At 37.8% G+C, this 18,711-nt stretch overlaps 2 protein-coding genes across 3 annotated transcripts in view; one reads left to right on the top strand and one right to left on the bottom strand.

The window, feature by feature from the left end:
* LOC112056766 (uncharacterized) overlaps nucleotides 1-14,199 on the bottom strand; it is a 22,340-nt gene extending 8,141 nt beyond the window's left edge. Inside the window, exons 1-15 of the mRNA XM_052882274.1 lie at nucleotides 14,026-14,199; nucleotides 13,510-13,737; nucleotides 12,860-13,021; nucleotides 12,395-12,619; nucleotides 11,745-11,945; nucleotides 6,474-6,633; nucleotides 5,925-6,074; nucleotides 4,999-5,126; nucleotides 4,423-4,524; nucleotides 3,984-4,105; nucleotides 3,274-3,403; nucleotides 2,669-2,822; nucleotides 2,031-2,145; nucleotides 1,758-1,808; nucleotides 1,019-1,166 (exon numbers count right to left, since the gene is read on the bottom strand). Of these exons, the coding sequence (XP_052738234.1) occupies nucleotides 1,019-1,166; nucleotides 1,758-1,808; nucleotides 2,031-2,145; nucleotides 2,669-2,822; nucleotides 3,274-3,403; nucleotides 3,984-4,105; nucleotides 4,423-4,524; nucleotides 4,999-5,126; nucleotides 5,925-6,074; nucleotides 6,474-6,633; nucleotides 11,745-11,945; nucleotides 12,395-12,619; nucleotides 12,860-13,021; nucleotides 13,510-13,737; nucleotides 14,026-14,169 (2,220 nt within the window). The 5' untranslated portion in view covers nucleotides 14,170-14,199. The remainder of the gene's footprint in view (nucleotides 1-1,018; nucleotides 1,167-1,757; nucleotides 1,809-2,030; nucleotides 2,146-2,668; nucleotides 2,823-3,273; nucleotides 3,404-3,983; nucleotides 4,106-4,422; nucleotides 4,525-4,998; nucleotides 5,127-5,924; nucleotides 6,075-6,473; nucleotides 6,634-11,744; nucleotides 11,946-12,394; nucleotides 12,620-12,859; nucleotides 13,022-13,509; nucleotides 13,738-14,025) is intronic.
* LOC112056767 (17-beta-hydroxysteroid dehydrogenase 13-like) lies at nucleotides 12,503-18,711 on the top strand. 2 transcript variants are annotated; one of them, XM_052882257.1, is made up of 6 exons: nucleotides 12,503-12,639; nucleotides 15,098-15,235; nucleotides 15,510-15,701; nucleotides 16,175-16,304; nucleotides 17,164-17,340; nucleotides 18,508-18,710. In XM_052882257.1, exons 1-6 carry the CDS (start codon nucleotides 12,583-12,585, stop codon nucleotides 18,651-18,653), a joined length of 840 nt encoding a protein of 279 aa, XP_052738217.1. In that variant the 5' UTR covers nucleotides 12,503-12,582; the 3' UTR covers nucleotides 18,654-18,710. The 2 variants fall into 2 exon arrangements, with proteins under 2 accessions (XP_052738217.1, XP_023953009.2); XM_024097241.2 differs by lacking the exon at nucleotides 12,503-12,639 and adding an exon at nucleotides 14,183-14,737 and having other exon boundaries at nucleotides 18,508-18,711.

The following is an 18,711-nucleotide window of genomic DNA, read 5'->3' as shown; positions in this document are numbered from 1 at the left end:
ATCATACTGCTCAAACTTTGTATAGGTATGCACCTGTGTGATATGCCATCTTCCAGACATAAGTGCGTCCGATAACAAGTAGGGGAAGAAAATTTGTTAAAGCAAACGGTCGTGCCTTTTTTTTATGCAATATAGGCCAGCGCTTGACTACAATTAAGCCTGATGGTAAGCATTAATGCGGTCTAAGTTGGAGCGCGCTTATCTAGAAGATGCCTATTCACTCTAGCTTTGAAGGTGTCCAAATTATATGTGTCAGGAAACACAAACGCCGGAAGGTCATTCCAACTCCAACAACAAAGGGCTTTTACTCATCTTTAACATCAGAACCGACAGAATAACACTAAAAATAGTAAATGCCAAAAACTACATCAACATCACAAAATAAATAAAATTTCAATTACCTTAAAACGCGGTGGGCAGAGATAGAGGAGATACATGTTAGTCCGCATTTAATCCGTGCCCGCAATTCCCCCATCGTCCCCTATCCCCCCTGAATTTTGTCTGACAAGGTTACTACTTAAGGTAAGGTCTTGATTGAAATATAAGTACGAACGAAGTTGCGGGCGTCCGCATGAAATTCGGTTCTTCATAAATACCGCGAATCATTGATTTTTCCAGGATAAAATAGACCCCTAATGTAGCATAAACACCAGCTCCTCTGACTTCCAGTGAGGCCCATTAAAATCAATTCAGCCGTTGCAAGGATTAGCTCGGACAAACAGACAGACAAAAACTTTAAAGTCCTAATAGCGTCTTAATAGCGCTCATTGATATTTGCTAATGGCGGTCTTGTTGTCATTTGTTTAAGGCGCTATCAATTTTACTTCAGGTTTTAAAGGTTTTAGCCGCGGGACTTCTTTCATGAAAAGGACTTTAACTCGGAGAATTTTCAGGGAGCACTGTTATCGGATGTAACGAATTTCGTTAAGTTCATATTCAGCAGTATAGATTATGAATAAATATTTTGCTCCTGGATCCAAGGACTATTCATACTCATATAAAGTTTCATAGTGTTCACCATCAAATCCGCCACGTGCAAGTTAACACTGGGCATAGAGCAATCGCGCTCCTGCGTAAGTCCGCACATTTGTTCCGCCACGAACTCTCCCAACAGTTGAGCGCGTTGCTTCAGCGATGTCGACACTTCGTCGCACTTGTCACGATATCTAGAAGTATCGGTTCGCTTACCCTATATTCAGTGTACCTACTCTATGGTCTAGTGCGAGTTTGCACGTATTCGATTGCATCAAAGTAAACTTGAAATCAGCGCCATCTAGTTACCATAGAGAAAATACGCGTTTATATGGCGATGTTTAAATTTCATAAAAATTCAAGTTTACTTTCAAGTTTCAAGCCATCAACAACAAGAACAGTCCATGCGCTGATTTAAAATTGTTGATGTTAAATAATTCATGTTTCTTCAAAAATCAAAGTTTTAAACAGGTGGTGCTTTGAAATAAAAATGAGAGTATATCGAATTTAGCAAATATCTCAAGCAGTCAATATTTGTTAATAAACACAGCTGAAGTTAAAAAGAAATACCAGGGGAAATTCGTTCTTAAAAGCTGTTTAGGGTCATAGATTGATCAAAACTTCTTTTATTTCTCGCCACCTAGATACAAATATAAATCATACACAGCTTATTGGCTTTTCCTACAACATGAACAGAAAGTTCAAATTCTTTGAGATCCTTTTAGATCTTCGTTAGACATGTCCCTTTTCTACTTACTTATCCAATATCATTATAAAGGACTTGCCTGATTTCATAATGCGCGTCTTCTATTTCAATGTAATGCATAGATTTTGCTCTGTAAAAAAATGAAAATATAAAATAAATACATTATATTCAACTAACATTGACATCCACTTTTCATAAGAAACAACGTTTATAAGTAACTTTTTACTCACGTAAATCCCAATACGGTTGTAATATTGGGATAAAAGTTTGGGGACCATATGTCTGAGCTAATTTCAATCTTGATTCATTCAAACTTTCAAAAGATTCTGTAGATATTTAGAAATATACGAACGGTTCGCCAAACCACAAGCGTAGACGCAGGAGGTAGTTACGCAAGTTGACATCGTCAGGTATTGCCCGGAAATGACCCGACTCTGACTCCGTAAGCCGGGATTCCGATGGACGATCTGAAATTTCATTTATTTCTAAATTAAAAACAATTATTTGTAACAATTAAGACCACTACCCCAACTTTGGTTGGTGTAGGAATTTCTTTGAATCTGTTTTATGCTATCATCATTAACAACCCATATTTAGGCTCACTGTTGAGCACGAGTATCCTCTCAGAATGTAAGGGGTTAGGCCTCAGTCCACCACGCTGACCAAATGCGGATTGGCAGACTTCACACACGTAGAGAATTAAGAAAATTCTCAGGTATGCAGGTTCCCTCACGATGTTTTTCCTTCACCGTTTGAGACACGTGATATTTAATTTCTTAAAATGCACATAACTGAAACGTTGGAGGTGCATGTCCCGGACCGGATTCGAACCTACGTCCTTTGACTACAAGGCAGAGGTCTTACCATTGGGCTATCACGGTTCTCCTCTCTCAGTTTTATTATCTACTGTGGTTTTATGCTATAGTCAAAAAAAACCTGTTCACATTTAACTTACAACAAACTGATGGCTTTAAAACAAAAGAAACTAACATGGCGACTTAATATCAATACCGGAAGCGACGTCATAGGCAGGCTGGTGGAACATACTGATGTACACTGGATACTGGTGAGGGGGCGGTGCTTCTGCCAACGCATAAATCGTAGGAAAAGATTCACCCAACTTCTTCTGCACATAGAATCCTTCCTGGATATTTAGGAACAAGATGGTTTTGTAATAGTACATAATGCTATGTGAGGAACTTTTCCAAATAGATACACCCAAAAGGGTACGTATATAGGAGGAGGTAGGTGGCCGTGCCCACCCTAGAATAGTTCAGTGCCCACCCTAGAATTCAGGGCTACCGATTTAAAATACTATGATTGACACCAATATGATAAGTAGCACTTTATTGTAGAACGGGTATAAGAAGGCGACAGAGGAAAATAACCCTCCTAACGTTGAAGTTGGACTTATTCTATTGCAGATTAAATCCCATGTTTCCAATTAGAATGGGCATCTCGATTGATAGAAGGATGACATTGGCAGGTATAGAATATGTACCTAATACTTAGGTAAATTGCATTCTTAGCAACTTCTAAATAATTTACTTTACTAACTTCTGATAATTTATTAACTAATTTAATGAAATATAAACCTTAGTAAAATCATTAATATCCAATCGTCCAGTGTAAGCGAATTTGGCGGAGGGATGATGTCGAAATATCTCCTCTAATGCTGACTCCCACGCACTGACTACATATCGTGCTTGCTTATTTTCCACCATACTAAAAACGATATTATAATACTGTTTTACAGGATCTTCTTTTATTTTAACTCTATATCAGAGAACTTTACTTCAGGAGCTTCTAATAGTTAGGTAGTTCATAATTATGTCGTTGGAGTTTGGCTAATGAAAGTAAAGACTGAAATCGCCCGCCAAATTAAAAAAACGGAGTTTTTGCTCAAAATTATAGTGCAGATATAAAGTAGTTTTTAGGGGGGAGGGGGCATCAAATACCTTCGCTTTGAGTCTCAGTTAGTATAGTTACGCCACTGCGTGTCGTGACGGGTAGCAGCGACAGTGATCATTATTTTGTGGTAGAGAAAACACCTCGCGCAGGTCTCAGGACTTGTGTGTGTATTCATGCACACACTAAAAAATTTATGTTTATGATAAACAATAATTACAACACAAAATCACTAACGCGACCTGCAGCGTGACGGTGTCTACGCTGCCTAATAAACAACTGAGCTCAAATTATCAAGTATCCTCTTATTTATACCTCCCCTCTACAATAACATAAATAATATATGTTAATATCATCTGTAATCGAGGAACTTGTGACAACTGGGTAAGATACTTACTAATGGATAGTTCCAAGCTCAAGGTAAGCGTCAGCACCATCGTCTGTAACGCTCGCGCTGATGAGGATGCACAGCGCTGTTCGGAACCCTACGTGATCTATACGCAAGTTGTTCGAAATTACCTAAAAAATAACATTTTACTAAAGCTAAGACGTATATAGTATATTCAAAGATTTTCAAGAATATGAAAGAAAGAAGAAATTGATTTTATGTTTGAATACTACACCAAAGTTACAAATTCTTACATGAATGGAAAGCTACCTTAACATAGTTATAATTTTAATAGAAACAACGGGAGATTTGCTAGTATTCTATAAACTGAACAATTCTATGGAAAGATCTTGAAGAATCAGACAAGCAAAGTTAGGTATTCCAAAAGAAGATGCGTAGGTACATAACTGGAAGCTGTACGTACCTCTAGTAAATTCGTATTTCTTACCTCTTCACCTTTTTTATATGTAAATAATTCCTTAGCAACGTCCTCTCTCATGAGTCCAGTCAAAACTTTGCATGTCATGATTTTCAACAATGTATCAATGCGCTAAAATTTGTACAATAATGTTGGTAATTAAATAAATTATCTCAACGGTACCTTATTAGATTACACTTACATTAAAGTAGTAGTATAAAGTAATTTGTTTTATGGTAACAAAAGAGATTTAACATTTTATAACTTAACGTTTCAAAAGTGCTTGTAAACTAAGTCTAACTGAAAAAAAAACTTGGAGTTTAATAGCATAAATAAAGCTCCCTCTTTCGTTACGATGGGACGAAAGACCTAATTATATTATGTAGGTACTATGGGACGCCTGCGACATCGTCCTTGTGAAACTCGATGTGAACTTTCAACCCCCATTTCACCCCCTATTATTAATATTACGCATGTCTTATAGATATAAAATAAATAGTTATAATATTTAGTTTATTCTCGCGGCGCGCATCTGGAGATTGCCACCGGACTTACGCTGTGACCGTAACGTCGAACGACTTCGAGACATGTATTCGTACTACATACCTGTAATATATTGAGCAACTCTTGCATAAATTCTGCATTGAGCATGGCCTTGGTGCTGACGTGGTAGTTCAGCAGATTGATGTAACATTGCACTGCCAGACGTTGCGCTTCTATTGGGGTTTCTTTAACTGTAGAAGATATTTTAGAAGATTATGTATACTTGTTTAAGAATGTCTCGTAAATAGGTATCTAGTCCGGGGCATGCAATTTTCAGTTATGTGCATTTTTAAATATTTTACCTGTCTCAAACGATGAAGGAAAACCATCAAGAGAAAACCGGCATACCTACCTACCTGAGAATTTACTTATTTCTCTACGTATGTGCCAATTCGCATTAGGCCAGCGTGGTGGAGTATTCGCCTAACCCGTTTCATTCAGAGGAGAAACGCCATATTCAGCTCACTGTTGAGCTGAATATGGATTGTTAATGACGATGTTAGATATGCAGTTTCGTAATGGTAAAGCTTTTTGTGACAGCTCGTTGGAAAACCAGGTTCACGACGGACGAAACTGCAAAGTCTCGCAATGCAAACTTGGGAGATTGTGCATAGGAACTTTACAATCTAGTTTCTGTATTCTACCACAGAACAGCGAGACGCCATGAACAATGGCATCATTTTGCTGTGGACACCCAGTCGACTCGCACGTAACGTTTTCCATTAACGTTTTTCAAAAAAACTGCGAAAATATGAAATGTCTTTGCGGCTTAAGAGTGAATAGGCATCTTCTAGGCAAGCGTGCTCCTTAGACCCCAACATCGCTATCCATCAGGGATGATTGAAGTCAAGAGCAAACCTACACAGCATAAACACCCTTTACAAGAGAACTGCTAAGTTCTGCTCTGCGAAGTGCCTTCCACTTATGTATACTATTAGGCGGGTCAATTGCTACGTGCTAAAAAATATAATGGGCGTTTTGGATCTTACACTTCTTGTTGATGTTCCTCAAAGAAGCAAATATCTTCGGCTCCACGAGACTGAAGGCTGCTTTAGGAATGATGCGACAGAGTTCAGCCAGGGCACGTAGGGAATTCATGCGAATGTAGAACCACACTGCTGCATCGTCACTTAGAATAGCTAAGAAAATAAAAATGTGAATATGTTAAGGTGACGAAAAACGTGTTTGGAAGATAACTCCATCTTTTCTTTTAGAAGATAATTCAATCAATAATTCTTAACTCTGTTAAACTATCGGCTGAAATCGGCTGGTCATGGGCTCTTTGGTAGGACTTTCGAACACCACAGTTTTGAGTCGCCTGCATCCAGCGGTTCCCTGTAACCTGCTTCATGATGTCATCTATCCCCCTAGTGGGGGCTTGACCAACACTGTTTGAGTCATCATTAACAACTTCCGCTGTTCAAAGACTTGCATCTTCAGGCAATGAGGAATTTCGGACGAAATGATGTCCAACCCGAATTGGTGCGGCGAATTCCCCTTTCTATAGCGCCCTAAAAATAGGCTGATAATGAACATACCACAAAGCGCTTCAATGATATTAGTGTCCGACATTCGGACAGCGGCTGGCAGCAATTTGGTCATGTTGGCAACGCCCATGGCTGCATCGGCTAGCAGGTCCACATTGGAACTGAGCAGTTGATGACAGAACACCAGGTCTGTGCCAGTTTGGTAAAGAGCCTGGAATAGTTTAGTGATACATAAAGAATAGTTTTGAAATATATTTAGATAAACTGCTGCTGCGTTTTCTTCTATCCGTAGTTGTTAATGGATTCTTCACCACACACGAGTAGGTAGGTATATATTGTTGTAAAGTGATAATTGCAATTGGGCAGGCAATATTAATATATTGCTAATCTTAATTATTTTATAATTATCTGTCTGCACTCACAACCATAGTGTACCTATTAATGTCAATTGTCAATGTCATCTTAGTTTATAATATATTGTCTGTGACAATTTCTCTTTTCCGCCAGCTCTGCGATAGGGAACACGCAAAATGTAAATTAGCTCTGATTGTTTTAATAAAACTTAGCAATTCCACTGTGACTCTTATTTATACTACATGTATAACCTTAATAAACTCAAGAGGTTATAGGCCGATCACGCGATTTACAAGATTTGGTGAAAATTTTGAGAAAATACATCTACTGCGTGGACCGCGTGGTAACACGTTGTCACCCATTGTCACCAGAGCTCATCAAAAATGGCTTCTGCGAATCCTGTTGCGAGTGGATATCTGCATCATGAAAAGCTAGAAGGCGTGAGTAATTATGTAATCTGGAAATTTAACATGCGTCACTTACTCATCATAGAAGATTTGTGGTCTTGTGTTGAAGGAGCTGAGCCTGTCGATCCTGCAAAGGATTTACGCGCGCTCGCTCGTATAAGTTTATCTGTTAAACCTATATGTGTGCAATATATACGAAATGTTACTACAGCAAAGCAAGCGTGGAACAAATTAAGCTCAGTCTTTGAAGACAAAGGATTCGGGAGGCGTGTCGCATTGTTGAGACTATTACATCACGCTTCATATGCCGATTTTAATAGTATGGAGAAATACTTTGAACATATTACCACTCTTGTACAACAATTGGTAGATATTGGTCGTACCATAGAGGATGCTGAAGTGGCGGAGATAATTTTAAGCGGCCTTCCACAAGAATATGATATAATAGTTTCCAGTCTCGAAGCGGTTGCCTACACAGGTATAATATCCAGTGATTTAGTACGAACCAGGTTGTTGCAAGAAGAAGAACGTCGACGAAGGACTGAAAGCAGAGACGATATGGCCCTTTTGTCAAAGCAACAATACCGTAAGGCTAAAAAGGTACCTGTTTGTGATTTTTGCCAACGCAGTGGACACAAAAAATCAAAATGTTTTAAATACAAGAAAGAACAGCGAGGCAACACAACAACAGCATTGGTGGCCAACTGTTTTGGTGTCTTCGAGAACAAGGACTGGATTGTGGATTCAGGCGCGTCTATGCACATGTGTAAAGAAATAAAGTGGTTTAGTTATATTACAAATTGTGATAGAACTGTACAAGTTGCTGATGGTACAACCTTAAGATGTCTAGGTTACGGTAGTGTTAAGATTCCTATGAAAAATAACAAGACACAATTAGTTACGAAAATGCCAAAGTTACACCTGACTTGTGCTTATGGCATAAGCGGCTTGGACATTTGAGTCATCATGGGGTAAGTGTTCTCTGTAAACTCGCTTTTGGTGTTAATATTCACTCGACTCAGCATGGTGCAATCACTAACAAGTGTGTAACATGCGTTGAGGGGAAGCAAGCAGTGCAAAGTTTTCCTAGGGGTGAAGCAAAACGTTCCGAGCAGTTGTTGGAGCTTGTTCATTCTGATGTGTGTGGTCCGATGCCTGTATGTAGTCTGGGTGAGTCTAGATATCTGGTAACGTTTACCGATGATTTTTCTAGAAAAACATATGGCTATTTATTAAAATATAAATCCGAAGTTTTGTCCAAATTTAAATATTTTAAAGCAACTGTTGAAAAGCAAACTGGGTTTTCTATAAAATGTCTGCGAACTGATAGGGGTGGAGAGTATTGCAGTGCTTATTTCTCTAAATATTTACAGAGTGAGGGTATAGTTCATCAAACTACTGCTCCTTATAGTCCGTCTCAAAATGGTGTCTCTGAGAGACTTAACCGGACACTTTTTGAGAAAGTTCGCTGTATGCTTCGTGAAGCTAGTCTTCCTAAAGAGTATTGGGGAGAAGCTGTAATTACAGCTATATATCTTAAGAACAGAAGCCCTACAGCAGCAGTTCCCAATAAAACTCCAGAGGAGGCATGGACAGGTAACAAAGTCAACCTGAGCCATTTACGTGTTTTTGGTTGTCTAGCTATGACACTTATTCCACAGGTAAAAAGAGATAAGCTTGATTCTAAATCAAGATCTTGCATCTTTGTAGGATATTGTGAGAACACTAAGGGCTATAGATTGATTGACCCCACTAACCCTAAGCAGATAATTGTTTCCAGAAATGTAATATTTTTTGAAAACCATTTCTTAAACCACTGTGATAATACAATGATACACTGTGATAGTAGTAATAATAATAATTTTATTTATAATAATATAGGTATGCAAAGCAACCCTATAAATGAAAATTATTCAGGTTTGGATTTGCAAAGCATGGTTCCAACTGAAAATAGAAATATTAATAATAATGTGGATATGCAAAGCATAGGTCCAAATGAAAATAACATGGATTTGCAAAGCAATAGTCCATGCAATCATGAAAATGACATGGTCATTAATTCTAGTCAATCTGAGCGGAATAATGAATTTTTGTCTCCAGTTTCAGGGGAATCTTCCTTCCAAAGTGCTGAGGAGAGTGTGCTGAGTGAAAGAGACAGTAATCAGTCAGATGCAATGGTATGGAACGAGACTATCGTTCGAGGGGAAGATTTAGTGCTACAGGTTCCCAGTACCAGTTGCGAACGACTGGTTCGTTCCACTCGGAATAAAAAGCCAGATAGGTATAAAGATTATGACTTATCTGATTCATCAGATGTATCTTTTCTTTGTCAATGGTTTATCTATGATGAACCTCAATCTTATGATGAGGCAATGGCAAGTCCTAATAGAGATTGTTGGCTCACAGCAATGCGTGATGAATATAATTCTTTAATAAAACATAATGTTTGGCAATTAGTTGATAGACCAAAGGACTGCAATATAGTTAGTTCCAAATGGGTTTATAAATTAAAATCTGATGAGTCAGGTAACAGTACAAAATATAAAGCACGTCTTGTGGCAAGAGGTTTTAGTCAAAAACCGGGTGTTGACTACTCTGAAACTTTTTCACCGGTAGTACGTCATACTTCTCTTAGAATTTTGTTTTGTATTGCTAATGAATTAAATATGGACATAGAACATGTGGACGTAAACACAGCCTTCTTACATAGTAGTCTTGATGAAATTATTTATATGGAACAGCCTTTAGGGTTCTCATATGATAAGACTAAAGTTTGTTTGTTACAGAAATGTTTATATGGCCTTAAACAGGCAAGTAGGCTGTGGAATAATAGTGTAAACGTTTTGTTGACTAACAATGGTTATGTACAAAATAGATGTGAGCCATGTGTTTATATAAAAAGAAATAACAAGCAATTAACGATTCTGGCATTATATGTTGATGACTTTTATATCTTTAGTAATAGTTCTAAGGATAAGGAAAACTTGTATGACTTGCTAGAATCTGAATTTAGTGTTAAACGCCTAGGCATTTTAAAAAATTGTTTGGGTATGAAAATACATAGAGATAGAGCCAATGGGACTATAACATTTGACCAATCAGACTATATTAACAAGTTATTAAAGCGTTTTGGTATGACAAATTGTAAGAGTGCCTCTACACCTATGGTTGCTAATAAGTTGGAAAAAGGCTCATGTAACAATATTGTAGAGGATAGTATGTATCCATATCGAGAGTTGATTGGAAGCTTAATGTATTTGTCAGTATGTTCAAGGCCTGATATTACTTATGCTCTTAGTCATTTAAGCCAATTTAATACTGCATTTACACGAGATCATTGGCTGGCTGCAAAAAGAATATTAAGATATTTAAATGGCACTAAAGATAAGAAATTAGTTTTCGTTAAATCTGGTACTTTTGATTTAACAGTTTTTGCAGATGCCGACTGGGCCAATGATGTCGTAGACAGACGGTCTTATAGTGGATATATAGTTAAAATTGGCGGCTCTACTGTGCATTGGGAGTCGCGCAAACAGCGATGTATTGCGCTTTCAAGTACTGAAGCCGAGTACTTAGCCCTAAGTGATTCATGCAAAGAAGTGTGTTTTCTTAGAAATTTCTTGTATGAAATTTTTGTGAAACATTTTAATTGTCGAATCTTTAGTGATAATCAAAGTGCAATCAAATTGCTTGAAACCAATGAATATTGCCACAAGAAGACAAAGCACATTGACCTTCGTTACCATTTTGTTAAGGATTTTATTAGAAAAACGGATGTCACAGTCAGCTATTTACCCACTGAAAAAATGTTAGCTGACATGTTTACAAAACCTTTAACTAATCATAAATTTTTAGGTTTTGTTAATGACTTGGGTATGAAAGATGTAGAATCATAGGCATCTGTTCTTGTGAGTATTGGTATCCTTATAATTGTGAGTCTGTTGTACCACTTATACTATCATGCTAGATATGAGATGGGCAATGTAGAGATTATTTTTGTTATTAACCTGAGTTGTTAATTTTTATGTTTTGTATAATCCTGCATTGTAGAGATTTGTTCTCATGTTACGCATGAGGGGAAGTGTTGTAAAGTGATAATTGCAATTGGGCAGGCAATATTAATATATTGCTAATCTTAATTATTTTATAATTATCTGTCTGCACTCACAACCATAGTGTACCTATTAATGTCAATTGTCAATGTCATCTTAGTTTATAATATATTGTCTGTGACAATTTCTCTTTTCCGCCAGCTCTGCGATAGGGAACACGCAAAATGTAAATTAGCTCTGATTGTTTTAATAAAACTTAGCAATTCCACTGTGACTCTTATTTATACTACATGTATAACCTTAATAAACTCAAGATATATGTAGGTACGGGGCACCTACGTATTGATCTATTTAATTGTGAAATTTTGAGTAATGATTCTCATATCGAAATAGACCACCCACCTACCTACAGCAAATCTCTGACAATATTTTTCCCCTAAGATAAACTTTATTAATAAATCACAAACTTTCGTACACTATTTTAGTTTAATATTTATAAGAACTCTTACGTCTCTCCCATTAGCAGTGAAGGATATCTTGGTCAGTACGGCGAGGCAGTGAGGTTTCATAGCCGGCAAAGCCATTTCAAGGTAAGCCAGAAGACGTAAGATGCATCCCGATTGGTACAAATGGGCAGCATTCTCCTCGGTTTCTACGTAGTTACGTAACACCCCTAGAACTTGGACGTGTACATCTCGGAATTCATACGACTAGAAAATAATAAATGGTACAGTACGAAGGATCTTATGATCCTTGTATTGTTTTACGTTGGTAGATTTTAAGACAACATTTGAGGTTATGTTTAACACAAGAAATTTGTGACACGCTAAAATAAAATAAATAAATGTCTTTGATATAGAATCTAGCGGCTACCTCCAAACCGCTTGATATTGTTTGATTCCACTAGATGCACGCGGATCGAAACCGTGATAGTATTAGAAAGTTCTTTGGACGTCCACCAGCTGATGATTATATTGAATTTTACAGGTTATAAAGCAATAAATATATGACAACAGTATCAGGTACATAAGTGTAGATTTGGGGGATATCTATTACCAAGTATCATGCAATTTGGGAAGTTTGAACGTTTGTAAAAGATTAGTTCATAATGACCCTACCAAATTATTAATTGTACTCTTGTCAAATTAATCTATCTTACCTCCAAAATATCACACAGATCCAGCACGCCAGTAGAAGCGCGAAATGTTTTCTGCACCACTTGGTCCTTATATCTGCATATCAATTGGTCGACGGTCTTCAGAGCCGCATGCTGTATCGCCAAGTACGCACTCTGCATTAGAGCTAAAATGGACGGCCAACTAAACTGCTGGTTCTTCGTCACTTCTGATGCGCATGTTGGATCTTCGAGCAGATTACTTAGAGTCTGTAAAAAGGTTGTCTAAGGTATTTATAATTAGTACCTACCTACATAAAAATCTTATAAAGGCAAACTCGTTGAATGGAGAAAAAGAATTCTCTCAGACGAAACTAGAGGGAATCTCAAGGTCTAAGCAATTTAGGTCAGTCTATCTCTCTCAATATCGAGGATAGATCTGGTATTACAAAGCTTTATAGGCCCTAAGCTTCTAGTGCAAAATGTCAAATGACTAAAAGAAGGTGAGACCTGTAAACAATTTTTCTGAACATCCGGATCGAGGCTGTTCTTCATACGAGAGCAGAGACTGTTGAGGATGTTAGCTGAGACCAGCTGCTCGCATCCCAGCGGCTCTCGAGTCAATTCCGCCAGCACTAGAGACGCAAACTCTAGCACGAATACATCTTCTATCTGATAGGGAAACGTGTGAAATTTTATGATTAACGTAGGTACCTATGATAAAAATTCAATCAATAACAGATATTCAATATACTTACTGGGAATGTCTCCTCTGCAATTGATAAATCTGATGCCTGTGACCTATTTTTAGCAACCAGAATTCAGCAACCTAAGAAGTTAGATTACTTTATACGGTAAATGGCTTTCCGCTTGATTACAATAACTCCTGATGCATAGATGTTTAAGACGTCAGGGTGCTCTTACTTACTTATAAAACGTATATTCTCTCTAGTTTGGAATGTGTTTTAATTATAAGTGGCTAGAAACGCAAACGCCTGACATGCATCCAACACATTTGCTGTTCAAATAGAAAGTGTTAGGTGCAGATCACGAGTAACGACGTCAACCACTTTATGATGGCAACGTTTAACATTATCGTTTTGCAATTCTCTAGTTAGAAAAGAGAAGGATAAAGGAGTTCCTTAGTAGGTATCACTTACCTTCACTAGTATAAAGGCCACTGTCCGCAAATTCTTTGGGTTTGCCAGCACTTGCTCTGGTCCCTTTGGCAACTGACACAACTGTGCTAGAGCTTTCAACGCAAAACGCCTGATGTTTAATTCAGGGTGTTCAATATGGGGCAGTATGTACTTTAGAGCGTTCAAATTGTAGAGAACATGACGATTCTGCATTTCTTGTGCTGAGAACTTCGTTAATGCTCGTAGAGTCTGTAAGAATAACTGAGTAGAAACAGGATCTTTGGTCCTGTGGATAGAGTGTGGCTTTGAATCGTGGGGTCTTGAGTTCGTTTGGGTGATATTAGTTTGTTTCTTTCAAAAAAATATTATTAAAATGTCATCAAGTGTCGTTGTATTTTGTCTATTACTTTGATTAGGTAGGTGTATTAGGTAATCTAAGGTTGACATACTATCCTGTATTATTTCACAACATATCTACACAGCATTTTAATTGTTGTATAAATGAACAATTTGACGGTACTTTTGGAAATCTTTTACCTGACATAATATTTCAGATTCAGTTGATTCCAGAAGAAGAATCGAAGTATGAGCGCTCTCCGGCGTGATGTTATACGGATGGAACGTGAAATCTTTCTTTTCTGCGGATCGGTTTTCTCGTTCTTTTTGCAAAGGTTTCGCCATTTCAAATTGTTTTAATTAAATCTCATAGGACTTGAGAATTTTTTAAAACAAAATTGTTGTCAATACACACGACAGACAGAAACAATGACAGTCAATATAATCATCTATGATGACATTAATAGATAACTATTTATAATACTACCCACAGAACTTATCTGCCATTACCATTTATGATTTTTTTTATTTTTTCAGAGAAGTTTGCAACCTTTTTTTAAAGGTTCTCTGGACTTGTTTTCTAACATACGTATGTTTGAAAACAAGTGTCAAATTTAAGTCACGTTAGTATTTGGATGGTTTATAATTATGTTGAATTTAGTTTTATATAAAGTTTACTATGCGTAGGATAAATATATTTGTGCGTTGCATAGGTTTAATAGCTCGCAAATTTAGATATCTCCAAGAAGTATGGATACTGCCATGGTGGGGAAGCGGAGGATTAGCCGCAGCCCCTCTGTGGGCCCTCGATACGGTCGTGCTAGTTATAAAGATATTTTCCACGTGTGCTATGGCGGTGTTCAGGGTTTTCATACCGCCGGCGATGAAGAGTTTGTATGGAGAAACAGTATTGGTAAGATACTCGTGTATATTCTAAAGGACGGACATAACAGTAAGGTATCTTCAGATATAGTCGGTACCTACTTTAGCGTTCTAGTAATTAAAGCTAAATATTCGGCAATAGAGACGGTGCAAACAGAAAGAGGTCTAAATTCTGCGTCCTTTGTTCTTTGTAATATCTGACGTCCGATAAAGATAAAGTTAAAATACTAAATGTTACCTAGGAGCTTAGACGAATTAGGAATACGGAACACAGAAAACAGAACTCAGAATCACTGAAATCTTCTTTCTGCGCAGGCCTCTATACTGCCAAAAAAGCCTCTCAGCGTCCGTTCGCCTCACCCGATTGCACTTTTCGTAACGCGTGTTTCAGATAACTGGTGCAGGCGCAGGTGTAGGGCGAGAGTTGGCCATACAGTTCGCTGAGTTGGGCGCAACTGTTGTCTGCTGGGACATCGACGCCAGACGAAACAACGCAGTCATTAACGAAATTAGGAAGAAAGATGGAGATGTAGGTATACTCGTATTTGTTTGGATGCTAAAATCTCTGGTAAGCTTTTGGAAAAATGCTTTTGTCATTTAAGAAATCAATCATTGAGGAAAAGTGTACCTACCTAGGTAAATAGTAGTGGACTATGTTTATATCGAACTGTTGCTCTGTTGTAGGTAGGATATTAAAAAAAAATATGGTGGGTAAATACTTTATGGTGGTTTACTTAAACAACTCGCTTAACATTAGGATGTGATGTGAATGTTTCCCAAAGATTTATTTAATGGTATTCCAGTGCTTCGGCTACACAGTAGATGTAACAGCGCGGGAGCAAGTATTATCAATAGCGGCTCGCATGCGTCAGCAGATGGCTGACATCTCGATTGTGGTCAGCAACGCGGGCACCGTGACGTGCGCGCCGCTAGCTAACCTAAGACCGGACACAGTCGCTCGACTTGTTGAGGTCAACCTTCTAGCACATTTTTGGGTAAGCGGACATTTCTATTGTCAGCACAACGCGGGTGCCCTGACGTACGCGCTAGCTAGCCTACGAGCGGACATAGTCGCTCGACTTGTTATCGTCGACCTTTTGGCATATTTTTGCGTAAACCAATTTCTCTTTTACTAGGTAGGTAATATTTATTTTGTCAAGAGACGGTGCAGTCTTATATGGTTAATCAGATTTGGCTGATACAAAATGCGAAACCTTTTTAAAATAGCCGTCACTTTTAAAGTAGGTTGGCAACTTTTTTAAAATTGGGCAGCACTTTTCGGATGTTAAGGAATCTCCTTTTGCTTATAACTTAGACTTGCTTAGACTATTGCTTGAAGATACCTTTGCTTGTCCACTGTTGGATAGTAGATACCTAACCAGCACAGAGCTTATTTAGAAGACAAAATAATAAATTGACCTGAACCGTTATTAGCCAGGCCTGTATATATTACCGCAGTTTTTTTCAGGTTATCCAAGCGTTTTTGCCAAACATGATAGAGAGGCGTCAAGGTCACATAGTGGCAGTGAACTCGAGCGCTGGTTTGATGCCATGTGCGGACATGGTGCCTTATTGTGCAGCCAAATTTGGACTAAGAGGTTTATGAGGATATTGCATGTTATATTTATCTAATCATAATATTTCCTACACTGTAGAATATATTAAGTTTCATTTAACATAGCACACACTCAGTCACCGAGGGTACAAATTCTTATGCTTAGTATTTATTGGCGAAAGGCGCAAAGACTTAATCTACTGACTGATTAAGAATATTACATTCGCTTAGGATCTTAGTATGCCAAGACTTAGACTAAATTAATTTAAATATATTCCGGCTCGAAGGACCATTTCACCAGTAAGCGATAGAAAACGCTTCGATAACTAAACAGTTACTTTTAATAATCATTGAAAAATATTAGGCTTACTATTGAGCAACAGTCTCCTCTCATAATGAGAGGGGTTAGGCCTTAGTCCACCACGCTGGCCAAATGCGGATTGGCAGACTTCACACACGCAGAGAATTGAAAAAAATCTCAGGTATGCAGGTCTACTTATAAGAAAGTAATTAGGTACTAAACATTAACCGTGACTAAAGTTTCGTAAACAGCTTGGTTAGAGCAGCGCTTATAGTCTGTGACTTCGGATCAGGTCCTGAGTACAAGTCTTGGGTCAGATTATGAAATATTGGACTATACTTTCTTTCAAAATATTCTCGGTACAAATTCTAAGCCCGAAATTAGTAAGTTAGTGGTGTTACATACCGTACCTTGAGCAGGTAAAGCCATCAGTCCCAGTCTTTATCATCTGATAATGATCGTGATACAAAGATAAACCTTGTCACACCAAGCAAGCCTATAATTTGAGCTTTCTGGTAGATCTTATTCTACCTCTATATCCCGTCTCCTGACCGGACCATAGGCCATTAAGATGGTAATAATGTTTCGTCATCATAAACAGGTCTAATGGACTCACTGAGTGAAGAGCTCCGTCTAGACACGTGGACAAAGAACATTAACACAACATCTGTCTACTTGGCGTCTATCTCCACTGGTCTTTACCCGCCGCCCAGCCACCGATTTGTCTCGTGGTACTCGGAGATCACCGCGAAAGAGGCCGCGAGATTAATTATTGAAGGTATCCTCTTGGTTTGGTTTTCAAATGTTCTATCATTTCTCTGCATAGATACCTACCTAACACATCTTATTTTGCATGGGACGGGGCGGCAAGTTTTGAAAATATTATCGTTAATCTAAACTAATATTATAAAGACGTAAGATTTGATTTTTATTTGTTCCGAATGAGCTCCGAAACTATTTCCGAAAGAACATTCTTTCACAATTGGAAAGTTAGGTATATTCTGAGCAAGGGCACTTACCTACCCTCCCTAACATAATTTTTGCTATTATTTGTCCCCGTACGCTCACGGCAATTTTCGGTACTTTATGCTTCACGTATCTACAGGGTGATTCGGACTTTAGTGCGGACATTTTTTTTCGTGGTTCTGTATCATTAATAGAACATAAATCTACAAACAGTTCGATACATTTTATGTAATTTTTTTTTTCAATTTATGTCTCAGAAATAACAAAATAATGGACACATTCCCAAACAAACTGCGCAACTGCTGGCGGCACTTTGTAAGACGCCGACAAAGAAATACCGGCAGTAGTCATATCGCTTCGGCTTCGGCTGACGGGGGTGGCAGGGGTGAGGGGATCGAAAAATCCCTGAGGACGCCTGCCGAATTGCCGATGGGCGATTAGTGACAGACAATCTGCCGTCGCTTGCGCATTTAAGTCGAATCATCCTTTAATGCAAAAGTTTGCGTAATAATAATCATCATTTGTATTTCATTATTCCAATCGAAAGTTTATAATTTTTATTATTACTACGCATTATTGATGGTCCTAAGCCCAATAAAGTATGAAGGGAAAATCGATACTCAACTCAAAAGTGACGACCTTTAATTATTATAAAAAATAATAGGTACAAAAATAAACGTAGAAAGGTCAACGGCCCTCGGCGCGGGCGCTCGCTAACCTAGTACCTACCAGCTGATTTTGTAGTTGCCTATTACTGTGCTATTACTTAGTACAGCGATAGGGTGACCCTCAAATTCTGTTTAAATGTTTAAACTTTAGCTAACGATAACTTTGTTATTGTTGAGTTAAAAAAAAAAAGAAAAAATACGTGTTCATTAAATTTTGTTTATGTACAAAATATAAAAATATCCGTACTTGAAAAAATTTCTTCCTGTATTAATTCTTATTTACCCACTCTTACCGTTTTAATGTATTGCAGGTGTTCGCAAAAACAAGAAGTACGTCATCATACCCTCATTTATGAAATCGCTTATCGACCTTAACAACCTTATGCCATACAGAATAAGGATCATATTCGCGGATTTCTTTAATTTTGGACATCGCGGCTGGTTCTGTTTCTGCTAAATGAACACAAATTGTTATTGCAAGATCAAAATGAAGACTTTTTTATTTGTTTTCTCAC

This window comes from Bicyclus anynana, chromosome 1 (assembly GCF_947172395.1).
Source record: "Bicyclus anynana chromosome 1, ilBicAnyn1.1, whole genome shotgun sequence".
In the NCBI taxonomy this organism is placed as follows: domain Eukaryota; kingdom Metazoa; phylum Arthropoda; class Insecta; order Lepidoptera; family Nymphalidae; genus Bicyclus; species Bicyclus anynana.
Note: the sequence above shows the minus strand (reverse complement) of the source record. Positions and strands in the feature narration are given on the sequence as shown.